This window comes from Taudactylus pleione, unplaced genomic scaffold, assembly GCF_031769625.1.
Source record: "Taudactylus pleione unplaced genomic scaffold, aTauple2 ptg000032l, whole genome shotgun sequence".
Taxonomy (NCBI): Eukaryota; Metazoa; Chordata; class Amphibia; order Anura; family Myobatrachidae; genus Taudactylus; species Taudactylus pleione.
In genome coordinates, this window is record NW_028284434.1 from 10,650,940 (window position 1) to 10,674,335 (window position 23,396).

Genomic DNA, 23,396 nt, shown 5'->3' on the forward strand with positions numbered 1-23,396 from the left:
GCTTATGACTGCCTGATTCATGTATTTTAGTGTGACTATGCACAGTCTCTGTCTCATACTGTATTTGTATGGTCATTGTCTTGTAGCCATGGTGACGGCACGGGTGCTTGACCACGCCCCCTCAGCATGCACGATCGCTGGTGTGTCCCAGGTGGTGACGTCATCGCGCGGCGCGACGGCTGGGGTTTCCGTGGTGGTGATGGACACTGGGTGAGTCTATTTATGTATTTATTTGTCTTTTTTTTATGTATGTCTTGATAAAAGCAGCGCGACTGCTGAAACGTTGACTTAGATATCGGCTCCGTCTGGCTCTATTATTGTGTAGTTATTTGGTCCTGTTGAGTGCCTGCCGTTCTCACTGTATGCATCACCTTTTGGCATGTGCACCCAGGCAAGCTGTGCTATTTACATTTCTGAGTGCCGGACAATTTTTCAGTGATATATATATATATATATATATATATATATATGTACACACACACACACACATATATATATATATATACACATATATATTACAAGTCCCAGTCGCACTCCATAGTCCATAGTCATAGTTCAAAGTTCTGAGTGCTCAGCACATAAGTGTGTTTAGTACTGTAGTGTAAAGTTGTCCGGCCGAGGAGCCCTGTGTATGTATGTATATATATACACACACATATTTTATATATATATATATATATATATATATATATATACACATGCATACATACACAGGGCTCCTCGGTATTCCAGTTGGCTGCACATATAGTACGAGATTCGGCCGGCCGGCCGGCCAGCTTTACACTACAGTACGTAGCACCTCCTATCTGCTTTCCTAACAGCATTATCATTGTACTCTCTAGAGAGGCCAATGCTTGGATTCCTCCAGATAAGTAAAATGGTACAAACATGAGAGTTGACTGGAAACAAAGCATTTGTCCTGGGTATTTTTATATGAAGATTATCAAATTCAAAGTGTTGGTAGAATATCCCAGCTTCATTGTTTGCCATTGTCATATATACATATTTACCTTTCTATTAAAGCTGGTAGAAGGTCACCTCTGATATGAGGCTGCTATTTACCTACAATTCACAGTACGCGGTACCTAATCTGTCACGTGCCTGTCAAAACAGCCCCAGGCCATCCGCAATAAGCATAGTGTACCTTATACATTTACCCTCACTGTTAAAGTGCATTTTGTTAAAAACTATTATTGCAGTGATACAAGGATGGTTTATTCTTTGCTTGATCTGTGTCTGCATGTAACTTGCTTCTCTGCTGCCATATCCCTTGCATATCCGTCTTCTTTTCACAGCTCTGTTGCTTCCACCTAACTGTCTCCTGCTTGTCAGACTCTCTTAAGTCTGGTTTCTGTGTCTCTTACCATCATCAATACAATGAAATCACTAAGCGAACAGCAGCTTATTTAGTGCAAGTACCTGCTGGTTGGCTGGAAGACACTGAGCCCCGATAGAAAGCAGATCCGTCTCGTGCTATAGCCCATACCTGGAGGCATCCTCCTACTGACACAGATACGAATGGCTGGTCTGTGCCGACATGGAGCCAAGAGGAGCCCTACAAGACGTATGTGTTACTAATTGTAATCTCAGCTACGAACAATACAGATAAATCCCTTAGTCGAGACATAGAGAAGACGCATTTGGAGAAAACATTTCTAAACATCTCAAGATATCTATGTGACCATAGGAAAGTGATTTTACAGTGCCTGTGTCATACACAAACTCTGTTACATTTCCCATACCTGTTACATAGCAGGGGAGACTTGTGTTAAACCCATGAGTTACAGCAACACTGATACAGCCTGGGTTCCCTACAGGACATACCAAGCACTTGGTATGAGTACCAGATAATAAAGTATATAATACACAGTGTACAGGAGGTGACACTATTTATCAGCATAAACGAAAAGTAATAGCAGCAAGCGTTACAAAGTAAGGAAACAAGTGTTAAAGTACCAGATAAAATAATTAACTGTAGTCTTAAGATATAGAGTGCTGATTTCATTCAGCAACGTCTCCTTATGTAGGTCCCCAAGACGCCTGCAGCAGCCAATTATTATATCCACCATATAATTACAACAGGGAATGCCATTTTATAGTGCTATCATTAATGGTTGGTGCAAAATAAATGACAAAGTCAATAGTAATTTATGATGTAATGCCACAGTACCTGGAATCAGTATAGGTCCTAAAACTAGGGACCTTCTAATTTGTTGTTACTCAGGACCTGCCATGGCAATGCCACCAGGGTCAGGTACTGCATTGCTTGTGAGTACAGGTATTATGAATTTAGTTAAACTGAATATCACTAGCAGTACTATTTCTAGGCATGTTGTTCCTTTGGATGATCACACTATGGTGGAAATTTACTATGAAATCCAAGCGGGATGGTGTCAATGTTCTGACAGTTTCACATTCCACCATTACTAAGCTGTCCAGGTATTCTGGACACGTCAGGAAGGCATGAGCCCAGATATGTTTAATCTGAAATGGCAAATGCGGAAATCCTACTTTTACAAGGACCCTTATTACCAAATCCGATTATTACACAACATTGTCAGATACGGACTAGTCACAACGTGGGCATGTTTAGCCAGCATAGCAAATGCACATGGATAACATATTTATGCAGATGCGAGTGGGCTCTAAGCCTATGGAAAGCATTACAGGCATCTAAAGACTGACTGAACTCAGTGTTGCAAAGCCCTCTGTTAGGCAGAGCCATCCCAATGACTAAAGGTCATCACTGTGATCAGCACAGACTGCAGGGTTACACACTAATAGCGTAGTGGTCTTACAGCCGGAGTCTGCTTAGTGACATCAAGCCGACAGAGGACATCTCCTTTATTGCTGATGGCCCAGACAGCCACAGAGTCATCATTCTGGCTCCTTCTTCCTGGAGATAGGGAGACATCCAGCAGACAGATTGGAGGAACTTCCAGCCACGGCCCAATTGTCACTATTTTGCATTTCCTACAGAGGAAACATGCGTCAGTGAAATGCATAAAGGCAAAGCGTATGCACAGTAGTTCCCCACCTTTAATACCACACAAAGATGACACCTTCCAAGCTTAAATATTGTAACAAAAACATCTAAAATCATGACTAAATGTAAGTAAATAAGAAAAAGCTGATACTTTCCATTTCTAATTAAAATTATTTAATCTATTCAATCACATAATTCAATTTATTTTGCGATATTTTTCTCTGTCACATCGATTCTTGCAGCACTTTCAGCCCGCTACAGATTTTTGCCTTTTCAGATTAGGATTGTAAAATACTGTGTATGGAAAGAGCAGGCACGATGTAATGGTCTGGCATGGCTCAGCCTACACTATGGGGCTGATTCAACATCAATGCTTACAAGTCAGCTGCAATTACACTCATACCGCATGCATAGAACTTAGCCCAATGCTGAGCTGCACAGATCTATGGGACCTATATACATGCTGGGTTACATAGCTGTCGTCATTATTAGTGTGCATTTCCACCAGCCTTCTGGTGCAGGAAACCCAGCTGAAATCAGATGGATCTCTGCGTACGCATAGACCACAATTCTGCCTGTGCCTTCATCATGCCCTCACTCAATTAGCTTTACACGCCCCGCTAGCACCCTCAAGTGAAGAAGTGGCTTACATGCATTAGAATTGTCCATAGAAGCGTACGATCGGCTATAAAGCATGCATAGTGCTAAAAAAATCTATGCAACTCTGAATTGACCTCTCTGTGTTCAGAACCCGGGTTGAGCAGATGCAAATGTATTCAGACATAACAATGAGATTGGCATGTACCCTGTCGGGACCAAGGGTCTGATTCAGACCCACACGCAAGCGCTATGCGCTTGCAAGCGGGTCGATGGTGGGGCATTGCGCGTGCGCAAGCCCCGGAGTGAGAGAGAAATTCTCTTGCAAGGGTCTCGTCGCAAGCCCCATGGTCGTGATCATCACCTGGCCGCTCGCTAAAGCTGTGGGTGGTCACCCACAGCTTAGCGAGCGGCCAGGAGGCCGGGTTTTTTAAAACCAAGCAGCAGCCCTGATTCAGAGCGAGCGCTCGCTCTTTGCAAGCGGCTCTGAATCAGACCCTAAGTGTGTCATTTCCAGCATTGTTTAAAGAAAAAAAATGATAAAGGCAAATTTTTGCTATTGATAGATAGGTGCAATAACACGTGGCGGGTGCTGTAGGATTATCGCCTTATTATGGTTTAGCTAGGAGTACAGATGACTACTACTTAGGCCGTCTAGGTTTTTACTTGACATGATTCTGAAAGACTGGACCTACCCCTGAAATAAAGAGAGACGCAGACGAGTTTCACTTTCATGTAAAGATAATACATACAGATGTGACCTCATACACCTAGCGTCTATACGCCACAAGACGCCCGGCATGATTGTGCCACTCCGAGAGGTGCAGCCACCAGTAGTTTTTATTCAATTGTGCATCCTATTCGCATCACAGATTCGGCGAAAAGCAATGGAACGTGGTGACGCAGTCACACCCAGATATACAAATGTTGCACATGAAATTGATCGGTTTAATCCAGCACAGTAATTCTGTTGCTCCCAGTTGTTTGATTTATGCGAGCAAAACACATATTTTGAGTGAGAAAGACGCTCGACTCGGCCGAGTTGCCTGGGACCTGGCACCCAAAGAGGGGCTATTTTCCACCACTTGAGCAACAGTGTTATCCCTACTGGAGAGTGATGTAGAGTGAGTGGGCTAGGCATGACATTTTTGCCTGTTTATACTAGGATTTGAAATAGAGACCGATAGATCAAGTTTACGTAACCTGTGGCTGCTTGTTCCACAATTTCATGCTCTGCAAGTTGGTGCCGCTCATGCAGATCCTGCAGGTGGATGGACAGGACCAAGGTGTAATTTGGCCATGCATGTATTAATCATTGGATGAGATACAGCAGTTTTGCATGTTACAGACACAGGACAATAGAGCTAAGCTTGTGACCATATTTACCAACATTCCCTATAATGATCCGATCGATTTTGAAAGGGGTATAATTGGGTTTTGCAGCAAGTTTTGGGCTACACCTTCTGTGACACTAGATTGTAGAGTGTATAGCCAAACTTTGCCTAGAAGGTAATACATATAATACATTCAATTATACATTCCTGGCAAAATATTTCTGTATAGTTTTCTGTTTATTTTAGGAAATTCATACAGATGTGTTCTCTCACATCCCTGCCGATTGCGCTACAAACGTGCGCACGCATCACGCCATGCGATTGCACACAGCAGCATACACTACAGTACGCTATGGCGCACACTGCGATCGCACCATGCCATCCTATGAACTTGCGGGTGTGAATGCAGTGCGCGTATCTGCTCGCGGACGCACGCCTTGAGCCATGTCTGGCGCGATTTGCTGCGTACGCAGCAAAGATGCAATGGCACACATCTGTACATTGATCAGCACTGTAGACTAATAAACATCTTTATAAGCGACATACGTTATATAGGATATTGCTAGTGACAGGCCAAAGAAACACTGATTGCATCTCTCCAGCCCCTCCTAGCGATATTTACCTCGCCCAGCGTCTTCGTCTGACAAAATCTTTAATGGTCTTGTAGCCATGATAAGACCTGTAAAGAGATGTACAGAAATGTGCATTTATAAGATGACCTCTCCAGTATATTCCACATGTTACAATGTGTTTTATGTAGAGCAGGCTCACAGTTTCTTTAATATACCCTATGCCAATACCAACAAACACTCTGCTCGCTCAAACAACATTCAGTTCTCAAATGCAGACGTCAGTTAACCTCTTTGTCTCTGGCAGAGATTACAAAGCACTTCAGGGTTTAGTGTCACAGTACATTCCTATACATAGGGGTTTGAAGTCCAGAGCTAAAACCATATCTGCACATAAACTTATCTAGAACGCTCCGAAACACCTGGCGCATTTGCACAACAATAGCACCAGTTTGAGGTCTGCCTCTTTGAGAACACAACGGCCTGATTCAGAGGTGGACGCAATGTCGGTGTCGCAAGAAGTTGATTGTGGTGTGTGGTTTTAAAAAATAGATTAGATAATATTGCCTTTTGCAGTAGAACTACTGGTCCCAGCAAGCCTCCCCCACATGCTGTTACTTGGAGAACCACAAGTACCAGCATGTGGGGCATTATGCAAAATAAATATTAAAATAAAGACAAAACACACAAACTGTGATTGTACAAGTTTATTAAAACATACATGCACACACATATGCACACAACCTTATCACTCATACTCACCTAGTATCCCTGAAGCCATTCACAACCCCTTCTCCAAGTAGTAATCCACAGGTACCTGTAAAAAAAAAACAATATACCATCCTCACCTCATCCTATGCGTGGATCTGGTGCAGGACTATAGATAGACAGTAAAAGGTTGACTATGTCTAGATAGACACCAGATGTTAGACAGTCAATAGGTCGACTGGGACAAAAGGTCGACATGTACACAAGGTCGACACGCTAAAGGTCGACACGCTAAAGGTCGACATTTAAGGTCGACGTGGTCAATTGTGGACACGGAAATGGTCGACATGTGATTATTTTAGTTTTTTAGGGTTAGGTTTACGGTTAGGAACTTACCGAAGGGTTAGCGTTAGGCACTTACCCCGACGGTTAGGATTAGGCACCAGGAGAGAGGGTTAGGCACTTACCGGAGGGTTAGGCACTAGAAGGGATGGTTAGGGTCAGACACCTACCCTGATGGTTAGGGTTAGGCACCAGGAGGGAGGTTTAGGGTTAGGCACCAAGGGGAGGGTTAGGGTGAAGATTGGGGCTACCATTTTCATGCTGAACTTTTGACACTGTCGACCAGCGTGGATCACATCCTCTTCGTTCCATGTAGGCATCCTTGGTCTTGGCAAAACAAAAAAAAATGAAAATACGTGGACCACCAAACACTGTGTTAGGCACTGACCCAGACGGTTAGGGTTATGCACCAGGAGGGAGGGATAGGTACTTACCGGAGGGTTAGGCACTAGAAGGGATGGTTAGGGTCAGGCACCTACCCTGATGGTTAGGGTTAAGCACCAGGAGGGAGGTTTAGGCACCAAGGGGAGGGTTAGGGTGAAGATTGGGGCTACCATTTTCATGCTGAACTTTCGACACTGTCGACCATTTGAACCTGTCGACCTTCTTACATGACGATCTTTAGTGTGTCGACATTTTGTCCCTGTAAACTTATTGACTGTCTAACATCTGGTATCTATTTAGACACTGTCGACCTTTTTACTGTCTATCTGTTAATCCACACCCACGTGGATCACATCCTCTTTGTTCCATGTAGGCATCTTTGGTCTTGGCAAAACTAAAAAACCCCGAAAATACGTGGACAACCGAACATCGTACCGTCCTCTAAGGACGGTACTTCCCGAATGACGGCTCAGTGACGGGATTTCACTATAGAAATCCCAATGCTGAGCGCAGTGGCGTAACTTCATCCCAGGTGCCCGGAGGCAAGATAAATGTTGGTGCCCCCCCCAAATTAAAATGTACCACCCCCCCAGCACCTATGCCAGCCCCAGCTGCCGCCCCCCTATGCAGTTCCCCCAGTAGTGGTCCCCCTGTGCAGTGCCCTCTGTAGAGGTCCCCCTATGCAGTGCTGCCTATGTAGTGCCCCCCAGTAATGGTCCCCCTATACAGTACCTCCAGTAGTGGTCCCCCTTTGCAGTGCCCCAGTACTAAGGTCCCCTGTAGTGCTCCCAGTAGTAAGCCCCCAGTAATGCCCCCTGTAGAAATCCCCCAGTAATGCCCCCTGTAGTAAGCCCCCAGTAATGCCCCCTGTAGTAAGCCCCCAGTAATGCCCCCGTAATGCCTGCTGTATCATACCCCCTGTAGTAAGCCCCCAGTAATGCCCCCGTAATGCCTGCTGTATCAAGCCCCCTGTAGTAAGCCCCCGTAATGCCCCCTGTAGTAAGCCCCCAGTAATGCCCCCAGTAGTGAGCCCCCAGTAATGCCCCCTGTAGTGAGCCCCCAGTAATGCCCCCTGTAGTGAGCGCCCAGTAATGCCCCCTGTAGTAAGCCCCCAGTAATGCCCCCTGTAGTGCTCCCAGTAATGCCCCCTGTAGTGAGCCACCAATAATGCCCCTGTAGTGATTTATGCAATGGGGGGATGTAGTTATTTTTATCTTTGGGGGGATGGGGTGTTTTAATACTGTCGGTGCTGGGGGTGATGTAATAATGTGTGTGAATGTGTGGGGGGGTATTATTATGGTGTCTGAGGGCTACTGTATATTCATAATACCTGTGTTATATGTGGGTCACTGATGATTTCTGCATAATCTGGTGATTACTGCGTTATCTGGCAGCCATTACAACGCTCCCTGATCAGGTGGTCACTGAGAACGTCCCTGCATTATATGGCAGACACTGCGACACTCCCTGATCTGATGGTCCCTGCGAACCTCTCTGCATTATATGGCAGTCACTGTGACACTCCCTGATCTGATGGTCCCTGCGAACCTCTCTGCATTATATGGCAGTCACTGCGACACTCCCTGATCTGATGGTCCCTGCGAACCTCTCTACATTATATGGCAGTCACTGCGACACTCCCTGATCTGATGGTCCCTGCGAACCTCTCTGCATTATATGGTAGTCACTGCGATGCTCCCTAATCTGGCTGTCACTGCAAACCTCTCTACATTATTTAAAGCACACCCACATTAGGCACACCTTACTTACAGAGGCTATTATCATGTGTCTTTTCTCCATTGCAATGCGTTGGTGGAGAAATCGGGCCACTTACTTGTGTCTGCCCCACAGGCCAAAAGTTGCCAGCCAGCCCCTGCCTAGAGTGCCAGGAAGCTGCCGGGGAGAGTTCAAGGGAAATCGTTAACGAGATCGTATCGTTGACTACATCGTTCCGCGTGTAGGGGCCTTTAGTGAGGCCCATAGTTCTTTAGCATTGCAAATGTGTTCCATTACACATGCTATATATACCTACAGGATCTCAGTTGTGTATAGTGGCGAACCTTGTTTGATATATGTTGTCAAAGATTACAGTCTTTAAAATGCCAAATTAATGAATTTACTGTACATAAGTGATTATGTTTGACCATCAGAGCTAGAGAATCACAGAAATAACTTATAGTTATAGTTATAATTGCAGCAATCATCATAAGCTACTGGCTGGTTAGTAAAACAATGTTGACATACAGTGATTATATTATTGCGGACACCGATTTGGTTCTTGACTGACAGGAGAGCCCCATTTTAAGAGGGAAATAAGTTTAGTACATAGTGGCCAAGCAACTTATTCTCATTTTAGGGACATTTTACCTCTTGCTCCATAGGAATCCCCAAAAGGCCTAAATAACTGCAATAGGTTCTTCTTTTTATTTCTGCAGATGTATGAACAAAAAGATGATGACATTCTGAACATATCATTGATGTCGATTTGTATGGTGCCACAGTGCTCCACAGTGCCAGACAGTGGTGAAATAAAAAGGGACATACAAGGTAGCTAAGTAAATGCAGACCTGAAAACAATGGGTAAGGAGGGTCCTACCTATGGGAGAGGGTACAATTTAGTGACATTCAAATAAAATATTGTTCGAATCACGGTAGAATTTTGTCAAAACTTTATTCAAAGATTAAGGATTTTTGTATTTTGGAATTTAAGGGAATTACACAGATTCTACACTCCAATGTATACTTTATGAATGATCTACTTGCTCTCATTTCCATAGAATGCAGCAAGCATCAGGAAGGATGTGGCAGTAATACAAGAGTCATATCAATCACACTTTATAAGTACTTGGCCACGTACTATAGGCACAATAAATTGATTTGTTAGGTAGTTGTCCGCCTCAAAGTGCACCTATCACTTCTACACACACTGGAAGCAACAATTTTCTGCTCTCAAAATCTATGACAATACAGCCTATCAATTTCACTAGGAACCAGGGACAACTCTGAGGCACGAGGCACTAGATGACCAAATCTTCTTTTTTTGAGCTATTACCTTGAAGATAGAATTATTTGTTTGGCTAAATTAAAAGGCAGCTATTGTTGGAGAAACTACAGTATATGAACAGAATCCCAGCTTTTCTTTGTTAGGATACTATTAATTTATTGATGATGCAATTTACATATTTATCTAATTGTGTGTTGGTTCATCAGTCATTTTATGAGGTTTCTACGTCCTGCCAGAAAAAGTTTTGAAGCATCGTTACGGCTGTACTAATGATATTTATTACGTAGTAACCTACTTACATATCTCAGTGACAACATAAAATAACCAATGACTCTAATATTAATGCAGCAGAAGCAGAAGCTGTTACTCACGCTGGGAAGTCTGCCGCAAACTGCCATCCATCTCGGTCAGATCCACCAGAGACATTAAAGTCTACATACCAGTCAGAGACCTGCAGAGAAAGAAGATTTCTCACTGCCATGTCAGATCATGATGCTCAGGAGTACCGATATTGTTTCACGTATAGAGCATTAACAACAGAGCAAAAAAAGCATGAAAGTGCTGTAATCAGTAACAATAACACAAATAAATGAAGATGTCACAGAACAGTTTTCAGTGGTGCCAACGATGGAAGCAAATGTCTGATTGGTTGCTATACTGTAGATTAATATCTACAAGAAACAGGAACTTGTCTTGTGTTGATACACAGTAAACAACTTACAATTGTATTAGATACTATATAAAATATTTTAATAATGAACAAACCAGCAAAATAATATAAAAAAAGAGGATATAAGAAAAGTGTCCAGAAAGATATGCAACTGAGTGCATTACTTCCTGCACACAAATTCCTATGCATGAGACATAGAGGAATGAAACTATTGTAGTTGAAAACAACCAAGAGAGAGGCAGAGAAGGGATGCCTTCAAAAATTTAACCCACTGTCTCCCCACTTGCATCGTTTCCCCTCCATAGATCATGACACTACCCGATCACAAGCAGCCTTTCCTACTATTATGTAATCATGATTGGGCACGTCACAGCCTATCACATCACTACACTCGTCTCCTGCTCTAAGGCTGTGATCTGTAAATTCTGACAATCTGATTGGCTCTCCCCAGTAATGAGTTTATTTTCTGTCTATTATCTCTAGGGGGATGTGAAATACAAACTGCACGTTTCTGCAGTAATATAATGAAGTTAAGAAGTGATTCAAATAGTTCACATCAATGCAGCACAGTAAGAGCGTTTGATCACTCCAGAACATGGGGATCACTTTGTACAAAACCGCAGCATTCTAAACGCCAACGTGACACTGCGTGTAAACTGGAAGATGACCGGATCTTGTTTCCTAGTCCACAATATTGCACAGGTGACCTGCTTTGCATAAAACTGCAGACGAGCTCTATCTAGTGAGCAGAGGACTGGTTTCTACACACGCAGCCCATAACAGAGTGCAGTATAACTCAAAGGAGAATGTTTGAGGTTATTGTTGAAGAAACTCACAGTCGTATATATTTTAGATGCTTGCTAAGGATACCAGTGGCATTTAAAATATAATAAAGTGCAGTACTTAGTAACACGAGAGTAAAACAAACACAAAAATGTCCTACGCACTGAGCCTCCTTGTTTCATAATTAACATTGTGTGAAAAGCTGCCAAGAAAGTGTTCATATTTACAGACTCTTATGTGCTAGGATAAATGGTTTCAGAATGGTAAACATTCACCTGTTTCATAGCACAAGTACCACGGCTGCAGTTATACCCTTCAAAACAAACACTGATTAACCTGTTTGCCACTGGGCCATCAGTCTTCACCATTAAATGCAGGTGCCAGCGAAGAGCGACTTACCCATGACCACTGCGGGGAGGGAGGCTTTGTGCTGGTTTTGGTACACTCCTGTAATCCGGTGGAGTCGCTCCACATGTACCTGTCTGTTAGCAGCCCCCTGCAAAGAAAGAGCATAATGAATGCACTCTGGTAGAATGGATTTCAGGGACCACTAACACTAAAGTGAAAAAAACAACACAAAAGAACAACTGAATTAAATATTGGTGAAGTAAAGCTGTGATTGGTGATGGAATTGTTATTATACCTATGTACATTACAATCCTTGTCTAAGTCTACTGAGGAAAAGAGTAGAAATAAACCCAGAGCATGACATGAAGTATTACAACGGATAACAACAAGAGAACGTACATCATTTTGGTGGTATGTCTTGGACCCACCAAAATTCTAAGCTATGGGACATTGATTCGCTGATCATCATACTTATATACATAAGTTTGACTTCAATATTGCACCTGCCAGTGAATCACTAGTTAGGGCCTGAGTACCAGCATGTTATTTTGCTTTTGAGAGCCACTAGAGATATATTTGTTGCATTCTCAGGGTCTGGTGACCACTGTGAGGCCAGATAATACCAGGTCTTGATTTATAAACATGTAATGTAATCCAATTACGGGGCTGATGAAGAGTTGAGAGTAAGTTTGGCCATAATTGCTCCACCATTGCATGGACGGAATAAAATTTGTATATTTGCTCGCGCATTGAGAGTTGTACACATCTTTACGGCTTGACCTACTCTATCCGTATGCTTGATTTCATCAGGGGTGCAGAGAGGGGGGGGGGGCTGGTACTAATTACCCGTGCCCATGCTTCTTGGATGGGCCAGCGGAGGCCTAGGTCAGCTGCTACGGGGAACATTGTCCCCCTAAGACAAATGTCCCTTTGTGTGGTCGTTGGCAGGTCTGGGAAAACTTGTGGCCACGCCTCCCCAGGATTTGGCCACAGCCTTCCAGTATGCAGGCCCGTGGCAGCTCTCAGAACCCTGGTTTCATCCTCTCTATTGGGATACAATTGCATCAGCCGCATGTCTGGTGCAAAACATCCATCTGATAATAGGCATAATTACGCAAGCGCATAACACTGCGTCCGAAGCATGCACAATGTGAAAACACGCAAGATACGCCTCACAAACTGAATTGCTTTTAACATTGCATCGACCCTCAGTCAGGAACACCCACAGAAAATGATTAATGGATCTAATTTTCACGCATATTTGTTAAAATAAGCACAAAGGGCCTCAATTAGAGCTGGACGCAAGTCAAACTCTGAGGCGCAAAATTCCAATTTGTTATAGTTTTTAAGAGTTTAATGTAAATTCACCCTGCAGCCCCAAACGTCTGGAGAGGTAAATCGGGGGGATACAAGTGCAACTGAATTACAGGAAGGCTGTACACATGTGCTATGAATAAAATCTTTTGAGATACTTCACTGTCACTGCTGCCACCTAGCTCTCTAAATCTTTTGTGCAACTGGGAAAGAAGCTGAAATCCAGCAATTTGTTACACGTCATGTATTATTGTATTAATTCTCACACCATGAGGAAAAGTAGGAAATCTGACATTCCAAGTGCTCCATCTGGAATCGGTATGATTTACAGCCGGACACATGCCCGCAGTTGGAATCCTGACAGCGGCATCCCGGCAGAGGAGGAAATCCCGATCGTCCCAAGGTAAGTACTAACTAACCTATTTCTACCCCTAACCCTCCCTTAGGGATGCCTAACCCTAACCTTCCCCCCCAGTGCCTAACACTAATCCCCCCTCTTTCCCGCTGCCTAATCCTAAGTCCCCCAGGGGGGTGCCTAACCCTAAGTCCCTCCGGGGGTGCCTAACGCTAACCCCCCCTTCCCGTAGCCTAAACCTAACCTCCCGGGGGGTTGCCTAACCCTAAGTCCCCCCCGGGAACCATAAACCTAACCTTTTACGCCCCCGCAGCTATCCGCACTTGGCGCCCAGAGTCCCTTTGATCGGGATGCCGGGCGTCGGGCTCACAGCATATGTCTAATGAGTCATGACAGGAGTCAGCATATCGACGTCTGTCTTTAGACCCTTGCCGGGATATGACAGTTGGGAAGCCGGCTGTCGGGATTAGGTCCGCCGGCTTTCCGACTGCATACCCATGGAATCGGTGTGATTTACCGCCGGACCCATGCCCGGTGGTTGGAATCCCGACAGCGGCATCCCGGCAGAGGAGGAAATCCCGATTGTCCTATAGTAAGTATTGACTAACCTATTTCTACCCCCTAACCCTAACCCTCCCTTAGGGGTGCCTAACCCTAACCTTCCCCCCCAGTGCCTAACCCTGTCCACGATACAATACTTACAATATCACTTGTCATTCTTGAAAACATGAGTTTAATTTAGTTTAAAGAGCTTTATCTCCCTTACATTGAATTCTGTAAAGATCACCTATTGCACCTATGTCTGGCGTATAAAGACTAAGGGGTCTATTTACTAAGCAGTGTTAGGAGACAGACTGAAAAGTGATAAGGTGCCAGCCAATCAGCTCCTAATTGTCATTTTTCAAACCCAGCCTGTGAGATGACAGTTAGGAGCGGATTGGATGGCACCTTATCACTTTTCACTCTGTCTCCTAACACTGCTTAGTAAATAGACCGCTGTGTACTGTGAGATCTCTCCTGCTTACTGCACATCACTGCCCTGTTGCTAGATATCTCTTTTGGAAAAGTCTAACTTGCATTCACCTGGGGTTCTACTGGTGCTAATGTTTTACGTGTTTGACAAGCTATAAGCCAAGTAAAAAACGAACTATTTAATCATTATAAATCCGTGTCTATTATTTCCTTCTATGTATCAATATTTCATATTTTTTACATCTGGAACTTTGAGTCAAAATGAACCTTTCACTTGTAACTTTTCACTTGCACCAAAAAACAAAAAGCAACCATCTTGCATGTAAAAAAATATATCAAATAAACTTTAATGTGTTTTAAGTGATCTGTTTGCCATTTTCAATGTCCATGGTATTGTAACTGTACCTCTTGCTGTTAGAAATAGAAAAACTTTAACATCCTATTAAACTTGCTTTATGATGTCAACACAAATCAGAAGTACAACAGCTTCTTCCAAAGTGATACATACATGCCGCTATAACCTGTGATGGGATTCCACCTCTGGTTCTCATAGATATACACACATTTTGTATCTGTCTGTTGAAACAGGTTATTCGTGCTGCTGTTCAACCCTGCAGAATAGTAAATATAAATTAATTTATTTCTGGGCAGTGGCAAAACTATGAATGAAAGCTTACCACCCATACAACATCGTGTCAAGGAAGGACTAAGCACACAAGTGTATGTCAAATCCTGTCACAGGAAGACATTCATTTAAGGTTTGCTACTTGCATTCACAGTGGAGGCAGCAATTATGTAGGCTGAACCAAAATGCAAATTGAAAATGGAGTTTCTTGGGAACTATTCAATGAGGACGCTAGTCTCTAGTGTACTGGTGATTTCTCCATACATATATAACGCTAAATGTGTGCTTGTGTCCAGTTATGCGTTCACAGAAAAATCGTGGGTGGCCTTTTTGTTATTCATTTTTAATTTAAACAATTTTTTGTATTTATTTAATTATTTAAATATTTTTTGTAACTCAATAATTCAATTTAATAAAAATAACTTAATGCAGAATGTAAATGTCAAGCAGTATATATCTACAGCACCGACTATACCTACCCTTGCTCCTAACCTACAGGACACTGCGTACCCTAAAGTCAGTAAGTTTGTTCCAATCTGCTACCAGAAGACCTATTTCTGTCTAAAATTGTCAACCTTGTGAAATCTGAATTGTTAGTGAAAACACAGTTCAAACATGTTATAAATTCCTATATAAGTTATAAGACATTTTGTGGCACATTCAGTCTGTTATAATTACCCTGGGAGCACTGCCGTAGGTAAATATAAACCACCCACCATGTCATTCTATTGAGGATGTTTAATAGTGTATAATAAATGTTGTTTTTATTTGGACAAAGCGAACATTGCATTTGCAAAAGCATCTGACTAGAAAGGAATACTGGGACTGCAGTTCAACAACAAATAAGAGACCAACAGGTTACCTACCCTTGATCTCTAATTTAAATATGTAGGGAAATATACTTGCTGTTTGTGGGGTAATCTCTCCTGCTGCTATGTGCCTTGAGGGGGACTTTTTGCTGAATATAGTACCGCACTCTCCTCGAAGCTCCGTGAAGTCGGTCCTTCCTCTATATCCTGACCTGGTGATTCTGCCCCGTCTCCTGCTACTACCAAGTGGAGTCGCGATTATCTACTGGTTTTACATACTTTGATTGTGTCTCCTGGGGTGTTGCTGCCGGCTCCCGCTGTTGATCTCTCCGTGGTTGCAGCTTGTTAGCTCCGGTGATTGGGGAGTCTGTGACGAGAACCGGCGCCATTTTGTTGTGATCCTTCGGGTCGTCTTCTGGATATCCTTGCGGTGCTAATGTTAACGCTGATAATTTGCTGCCTGATGCCTCCTATCTCCTGATATATCATTTCCTGGACTTATCCTGGACTTAATTCTGCTGGCTGGGTAAACTGTGCTGAAAAATTACTTACCCATCATTTTCCTGTTATCCAGTTATACTGATATGTGGAATTTCAGGACTTATCCTTGTTTTACTGTAAAATCCGAATATCTATATTTTGGATACATCCGTGTTTGTTTACTTTAAAGATGGACGGTTCTTTGTCCCAGATCCTTCGGGCAATTCAAGTATTTACTAAGAAGATTTTCAGAAAACTTGATAATTTATAGATGGATATCCTGATTCCCTGTTATGGTTCTTGGCCGACTTATGGTGGGGCTGAGATGAATGTGCCTAAGTCTTCTGTCCCTGTTGTCCTCATACACTCTAATAAAGATGATATTTTGGACTTATTTGCTCTATTGGATGTGGACTTCCTTAAATTGGTCAACTACATTGAGTCTGGGAGTGTTACAATTTGGTGTCAAAATACCCGTTCTTTATTCCTATTAGACATGCTGGGGTTCCATGATTCACCACTAAAATATTTTATATGTTTTTATATTTGTTTCTGAGTAGGGTGGGATTTGACCATTTTTCTGTTTCTATTTTGGCAAACGGTTTGGCCAGACTAATATTATAGTTTATGTAATCCTGCATGTCACACATTTAAATGTGCTGTGTTAAGTATTCTGTATGGGGGGAGCTCCATATTTATTTATTTTTAATTTTTGTTTATCCTTCTATAGCGGGAGAGCTGCGTTAGGCCTAGCTTAAGGTCATTAGTTTATTGCCCTGGTCATTTGTATTGTTTTGTTATCCTTTATTACGGATGGGGAGGGGTGTGTGAGTTTTTTAGGTAGTTAGTATAGATTGGAGGGGGAGGGGGTTGAGATCCAAGTGTGCCTGAGTTGGGGTTGGGTCATACAGGGAGGGGGGTAAATGGGTGGTTTGCTTTGGGTATATGTTTATTTTGGTGGATGAGGTTTATTTGCATTTTACTATATTGTGCGGTTACTCTCTATATCCCATTTTTTTTTTATTCTCATATACTGATTTTGGAAGCGGGTGTCCGAATGGCGCCTTTGGATACCTGTTTTATATAGTTGTTTCATGGGGATCATAACCATATCCTGTTCATTTATATTTTAGAACATGCTGATACATTACATTTTATGTTATTGTTAATGCTGCATTTCATTTCTTTCTTGTCTGCCACATTTATTGTTTATTGTAAATTCAATAAAAAATACTAAATTTAAAAAAAATATACTTGCTGTTTATTACCTTGCATGTATCCTCCACCGTAGCCTCTGGTATAAACCCATGCCGTGTGATCATAGCCGATACCCCAAACCACACCACAACTGTTGCTTTCCACCAGCCTCAGGTGTCCTCCTATCTGACGCCAAAACCTATGTTTAGAGCAGAAGTGATTGTAACTTTATTACTACATAGACTCTTCCCACAATGCAGGACAGATGTACCTCTAGGAGGGATAGTTCAATTAGATACAATCAGCAGAGTGCTCAGGTGCCAGCTGCATGGAGACATGTGATAGGCTTGTATTTGTGCATCTCCACGGAACTAATCATTACTTGTCTGTATGTGGCGGCACTTAATATTAGACAATGTATCATACCATGAGAAACAAGACGTTACAGGGAATCAGAGAATGGAGAGGTCTGTATGTAAGCACTTTACATGTCCCTACATAGGTGTGAGCCAAGAGTGGAGCAATGTAAAGAGCCTGCAAACAAAGTAGTCATTGCTGAAATCACCAATGGAAGTAAGGGCCTGATTTAGACCCGCTCGCGAGCGCTGAGCGCTCGCAAGCGGATCGATGGTGGCCCAGTGCGCATGCGCGAGACCCGGATAGCGACGGGCAAACCGTCGCTCCGGGTCTCATACCAAAGGGGGCGTGCTGTCGATGTTGAGTGACAGCATGCCCCCTTTGGTAGGCGTGGCTGCCCAGACGGAGGCGTTCCCGTGGGAACACCTACCGTCTGGGGCCGGCCCCACTGACATCACAAGTGATGTCAGTGGGAGTGCTTTCGGCTCTGTTTGAGCCGAAAGCACTCTAGGGCTTGCGGCAACGAGATCCTACCACAAGGGTCTCGTCGCAAGCCCGATGGTCTTGACCATCGCGACCATCTTCCTGGCCGCTCGCTATAGCTGTGGGTGGTCACCCACAGCTATACGAGCGGCCAGGAGGACGCTCTAAAACTGCTTGCACAGCTGTTCAGCCGAGGCATCATGCCTAACAGCCCACGAAGGTGCAACAGACCGAGTTGAATGTGCTGTCACCCTGCTGGGAACAGGGAGTTCAGCCTGCGTATAAGCTTGAGAAATAGTCATACGCAGCCACCAAGCCAGAGTCTGCTTGTTAGCTGGCCAACCACATTTGTGAAAACCATACAAAATAAAAAGTGCATCTGATTTCCTGATGGAGTTGGTACGATCCACGTAGATCCGGAGGGCTCGAACCACATCCAATGAAGCTTCACCAGCAGAAAGGCCTGAAGAACGCTGGTACAACAATTTCTTAATTTATAAGAAAACAGGATACCACTTTGGAAGGTAGCCTGTCCATGTACGCTGGAGCCCGATCCTGGTGGAAGATCAAATATGGGGAGGGGTGACACAACAGTATGCCAAATCAGAGACTCTGCGAGCTGAGGAGAAACAGTGTCTTCGCTGTCAACCACTTGAAGTCCACTGTATTCAAGGTTCAAAGGGGGGAGCCTGTAGCACCCTGAGAACCAAAGACAAATCCCACGGTGCCTCTGGAGGAACAAAAGGTGGCCGCAGATGGAGAACACCCTGCAAAAATGTTCTAACATCCAGCAAGGGAGCAATTCTACGCTGAAACCAACGAAGAGCGCAGAAACCTGTACCCTCAATGTGGCCAGGCGGAGACCAAGGTCTAATCCAGCCTGGAGAAAAGTGAGAACCTGAGAGACCCTAAAGATCTTAGGATCAACTTTTCTATGGTAACACCATAGAAAAAGGCAATGCCAAATTATGTAATAGATGCTGGCAGAGTAAGGATTTCTTGCCACAAGCATTGTATGAATCACAGAATTAGTAAACGCTTTGGCTCTTAAAGCGGAAGACTCAAGAGCCAAGCCATCAAAGACAGACGAGGTAGGTACAGATGTATGCAGGGACCCTGCACTATTAGAACCGGCCGAAGAGGAAGTGTGAGCAGAGTATCTATGGAGAGAGACATCAGGCCGTTGAACCAATGGCGCCTGGGCCAAGCCGGAGCTATTAGAATCAACCTGCCACCCTCTTGCTTGAATTTTCTGAGAATTATTGGTAGAAGAGAAAATGGAGGAAACAGGTAAGCCAACCTGAAATCCCACTCCACTGCCAGCGCATCCACGAAGGCGGCTGAGGGGTCTCTTGTCCTGGACCCGTACCTGGCGACCTTGTAATTGTGCCGTGAGGCCATGAGATTCACCTCTGGTAGTCCCCATTTGTCCACCAGAAGCTGAAAGACCTCTGGGAGGAGAGCCCATTCTCCAGCGTGTATGTCCTGACAACTGAGGAAGTCTGCTTTCCAGTTGTGGACTCCTGGGATGACTATTGTTGAAATTGCCGGAAGATGACATTCTGCCCAACCAGAACCGTGGTCACATTGTCGTACTGGATTTGTACAGGCCTGCCTTGAAGGAGGCTTTGTGCTAGAATTAATGCCCTGTATACTGCCCAGAGTTCCAAGATATTTGTGTGCAGGTGACTTTCCTGAGACGTCCACCTTCCCTGGAAAGTGTGATAACCCCATCCTTGAGGACTGGCATCCATGGTGATGAGTACCCACTTTGGGATCCACAGAGGGCGACCCTTGTTTAGATGAACTGTCTGAAGTCACCAGGCCAGGGAGAGCCGAACCTCTGGGGAGAGAAGGATCATCTGAGACTTTATCCACTGATAATGACCATTCCAACAAGACAGGATCAATAACTGCAAGGGCCTGGAGTGAAACTGTGCGTATTCCACCATGTCGAAGGTGGAATCCATGGACCCTAGGACCTGCATCGCTGCGTGGACTGATACTCTTCGATTGTGGAGCAATTTGCGCACCCGCAAATGTAGAGCTGCAATCTTTTCTACTGGTAAAAAGATCTTCTGCGTCTGAGAATCCAGGAGAGCTCCCAGATGTATCATCCGCTGTGTTGGAAAAAGTGACGACTTTTTCCAATTAACAATCCAGCCGTGCTCCTTTAGGCAGGCCACTGTCAGCTGGAGATAATGAAGTAATACATCCTGAGATTGTGCCAATATTAGGAGATCGTCCAAGTATGGCAGAATTCTTACTCCTTGTTGTCTGAGATGAGCCGTCATGACCGACATTATCTTGGTATCTTGGAGGAGCTGTGGACAGACCAAAGGGTAGAGCCTGAAATTGGTAATGTTGCTGGCGAACAGCAAATCGTAGAAACCTTTGGTGGGATAATGCTATAGGCACATGCAAGTATGTATCTTATATGTCTAGGGAAACCATAAAATCCCCAGGTTCCAATGCCAGCATAATTGACCGTAGGGTTTCCATACGGAATTTGGGTACATGAACAAATTTGTTGAGATGCTTTAGATTCAGGATAGGGAGAGGAGACCCATTCGATTTCTGAATCAAAAACAGATTTGAGAAATATCCGCTTCTTTGTTGAGCAACCCCTGAACCCAACAAAGTTTGAATGGCTTCCTGGAGGGTTAGGGCCTTGACAGAGCTTGATGGGGATTTGTGCCAAGGAAGTTCTGGGGAGGCTGACCCCGGAAAGTGATTGCATATCCCTGAGAGAACACTTCTCTGACCCAGGCATCTGTTGTTGTCTGATGCCAAGTGTCGCAAAACTGAAGAAGTCGGCGCCCCACCTTGAAATCCCACAAGGGGAGGCCTGCCCCATCAGGCTGAAGGTTTGTCATCCGGCTTGGCAGCTGGACGTCTGATTGACCAAGGCTTCTTCGCTTGTTGTGGCTTGGCAGTCCTACGGGAATTCAACTGGAAAAAGACCGTCCCTTTGCCCTTCCTTGAGGCCGAAAGGACTGAAAGGGAAACTGCTTTTTGTAAGTGTTTGATGATGGCAACCGAGCAGCTTTTGAAGCTGCAAACGTAGCCACTATCTTATCCAACTCTGGACCAAACAATCTTTTACCTGAAAAACGCAGGGATTCCAAAGCTTTCTTGGAACCCACATAAACCTTCCAGGACCTTAACCAGAGGGCTCTGCGTGCCACAATTGAGGCTGCTGACGCCCTAGATGCCATAATTCCTGCGTCCATTGCCGCATCTCCTATGTGAGATGTTGCCTCCCGCATAAGACAGAAATAAGACAGTTCTCTCGTAGCATCTGGCATAGTCTCTTCCAATGCCGCCGACCACTCTTCCATGGCCACCCAGGCCGTCACCATAGCCGGTTGCATGATTGCACCAGATAAAGAAATAACTGATCTTAAACAGGTTTACAATCTTTTATCAGTAGCTTCCTTAAGAAAGGATGCGGACGGAATGGGCAACGTGGAACTGTTAATCAAATGAGTCACGTGAGCATCACTGTAGGAGAGGCCTCCCACTTATCACATTCACTTACTGGAAATTTATATAACGAGGATAACTTCTTTGTACCATGGAACCATTTATCCGGAGTATTCCATGCCTCAGCCTTGAGTTCTGAAAGCTGTTCAGACTGAGGGAACTCATCCTTAACCACCTTCTGTCTAAACAGCGGAACTTTAGAGCTAGGAGGTGCCTTTTCATCTTCTAAATTTAATATAGATTTAAGCGATCTCACCAGAGAGGGAACATCCACAGAGGCATGACAATCCTCTTCCTCAGATACAGATTCCGAGGAGGAATCCTGTGCTATATCTGATTCAACTGATGATGCATCTGAGTCTACAGGCTGGGTGGAATGACACGATGATCTCTTCCGACCCTAAACTTTAATGGTTACCAATCTATACGCTTGCCTAGGTTTAAGAGCAGCAGACTGTTGAACCATACTCTGTGAAGAATGAGCATAAGCATCCATCCAAGATGGATACATAAGGGGAACACACATAGCAGGTTGCAACTGTTGTGGAAATTCCATAGTAGGAGGCAGTACAAGAGCCGCTAAACGGTCCACTAAATGCGTTAGAACTGTGAAAAAGAGGACACCCATGGTGGCTCTTGCACAGGAGCTGGTATACTGGGTTGATGTGATGGGATCTTATAACAAGAAATACACATACCGACAGGTCTGCCTGACAAGATTTACATAATACCATCACTGGGGATACAGCCTCATGTTTCACTTTGATGTTACACATATAAGGTACAAAGTAATGCAAATGCAACTTTTAAACACAGATATAGAAAACCCCACCAGGTGCACAGGGGAATGAGGAACAATAGTGATAGAAACAAGTAGACAGTAGACACAGCAGCGCTAGTACCAAGTCACATACAATGCAGATACAACTTTTAGTTGAAAATGAGCTCTGAATCAGCTAGTCAAAACCCTATTAGAGATGATTGATAAGATATAGAGCATTATATACTTGGCCACTGGGGGAGAGGTATACAGGGAGATCCCAACGCCTCCTGAGACCAAGCGTTTCACAGAGCACAGAACGTAGTCAGTGAGCGTCTCATATACAGATGTAGGCGGAGCGACCCAGACACACAAGACTTCCATAGCCTGGCCCTGGGTCGGGGGAGGGGCTGCCAGGGTGAGAGCTTGCCTCCCCCTATGCTGCACAAACCAATCGGGAACGCTGGCCTCTCAGCAACAGAATGCATCTGAAGCCCGTCCCCGGCGCCAGGCGATATGGTCCCATTGGCCTAGTTTGGGAGCGGCGAACTGGCCCTCACTGCAGCAGCTTCAACGCATCTCCCATGCTGGAAGCCCGGACTGCCTCGCTCTTACCTGACTTCCCCCTGTCCTCCGGTTGCAGTCCAGGTCACAGCATCGCAGCTAGCACGCTCCGCCGCGACCCTGCTGAAATCGCCAGACCACACAGGTTACTGGTGTTGCGGCGCCAGCGGGGGTAGCTGGAGTCTTATAAGACACCCTGTTGCTAAACTCATAGAGTAGAAAAAAAAAAACCTGTTATAACGGTGCTTCTCCTGCAGCACCAAACAAAA

General features: G+C 44.3%; 1 protein-coding gene across 2 annotated transcripts in view; it reads right to left on the reverse strand.

The window, feature by feature from the left end:
• Window positions 1-23,396, reverse strand: part of TECPR1 (tectonin beta-propeller repeat containing 1) — a 150,103-nt gene that overhangs the window by 20,274 nt on the left and 106,433 nt on the right. For both annotated transcript variants that reach the window (XM_088451967.1, XM_088451966.1), the window contains exons 15-21: window positions 17,549-17,676; window positions 14,875-14,977; window positions 11,777-11,873; window positions 10,296-10,375; window positions 5,540-5,596; window positions 2,799-2,973; window positions 1,420-1,555 (exon numbers count right to left, since the gene is read on the reverse strand). In XM_088451967.1, the coding sequence (XP_088308093.1) occupies window positions 1,420-1,555; window positions 2,799-2,973; window positions 5,540-5,596; window positions 10,296-10,375; window positions 11,777-11,873; window positions 14,875-14,977; window positions 17,549-17,676 (776 nt within the window). The remainder of the gene's footprint in view (window positions 1-1,419; window positions 1,556-2,798; window positions 2,974-5,539; window positions 5,597-10,295; window positions 10,376-11,776; window positions 11,874-14,874; window positions 14,978-17,548; window positions 17,677-23,396) is intronic.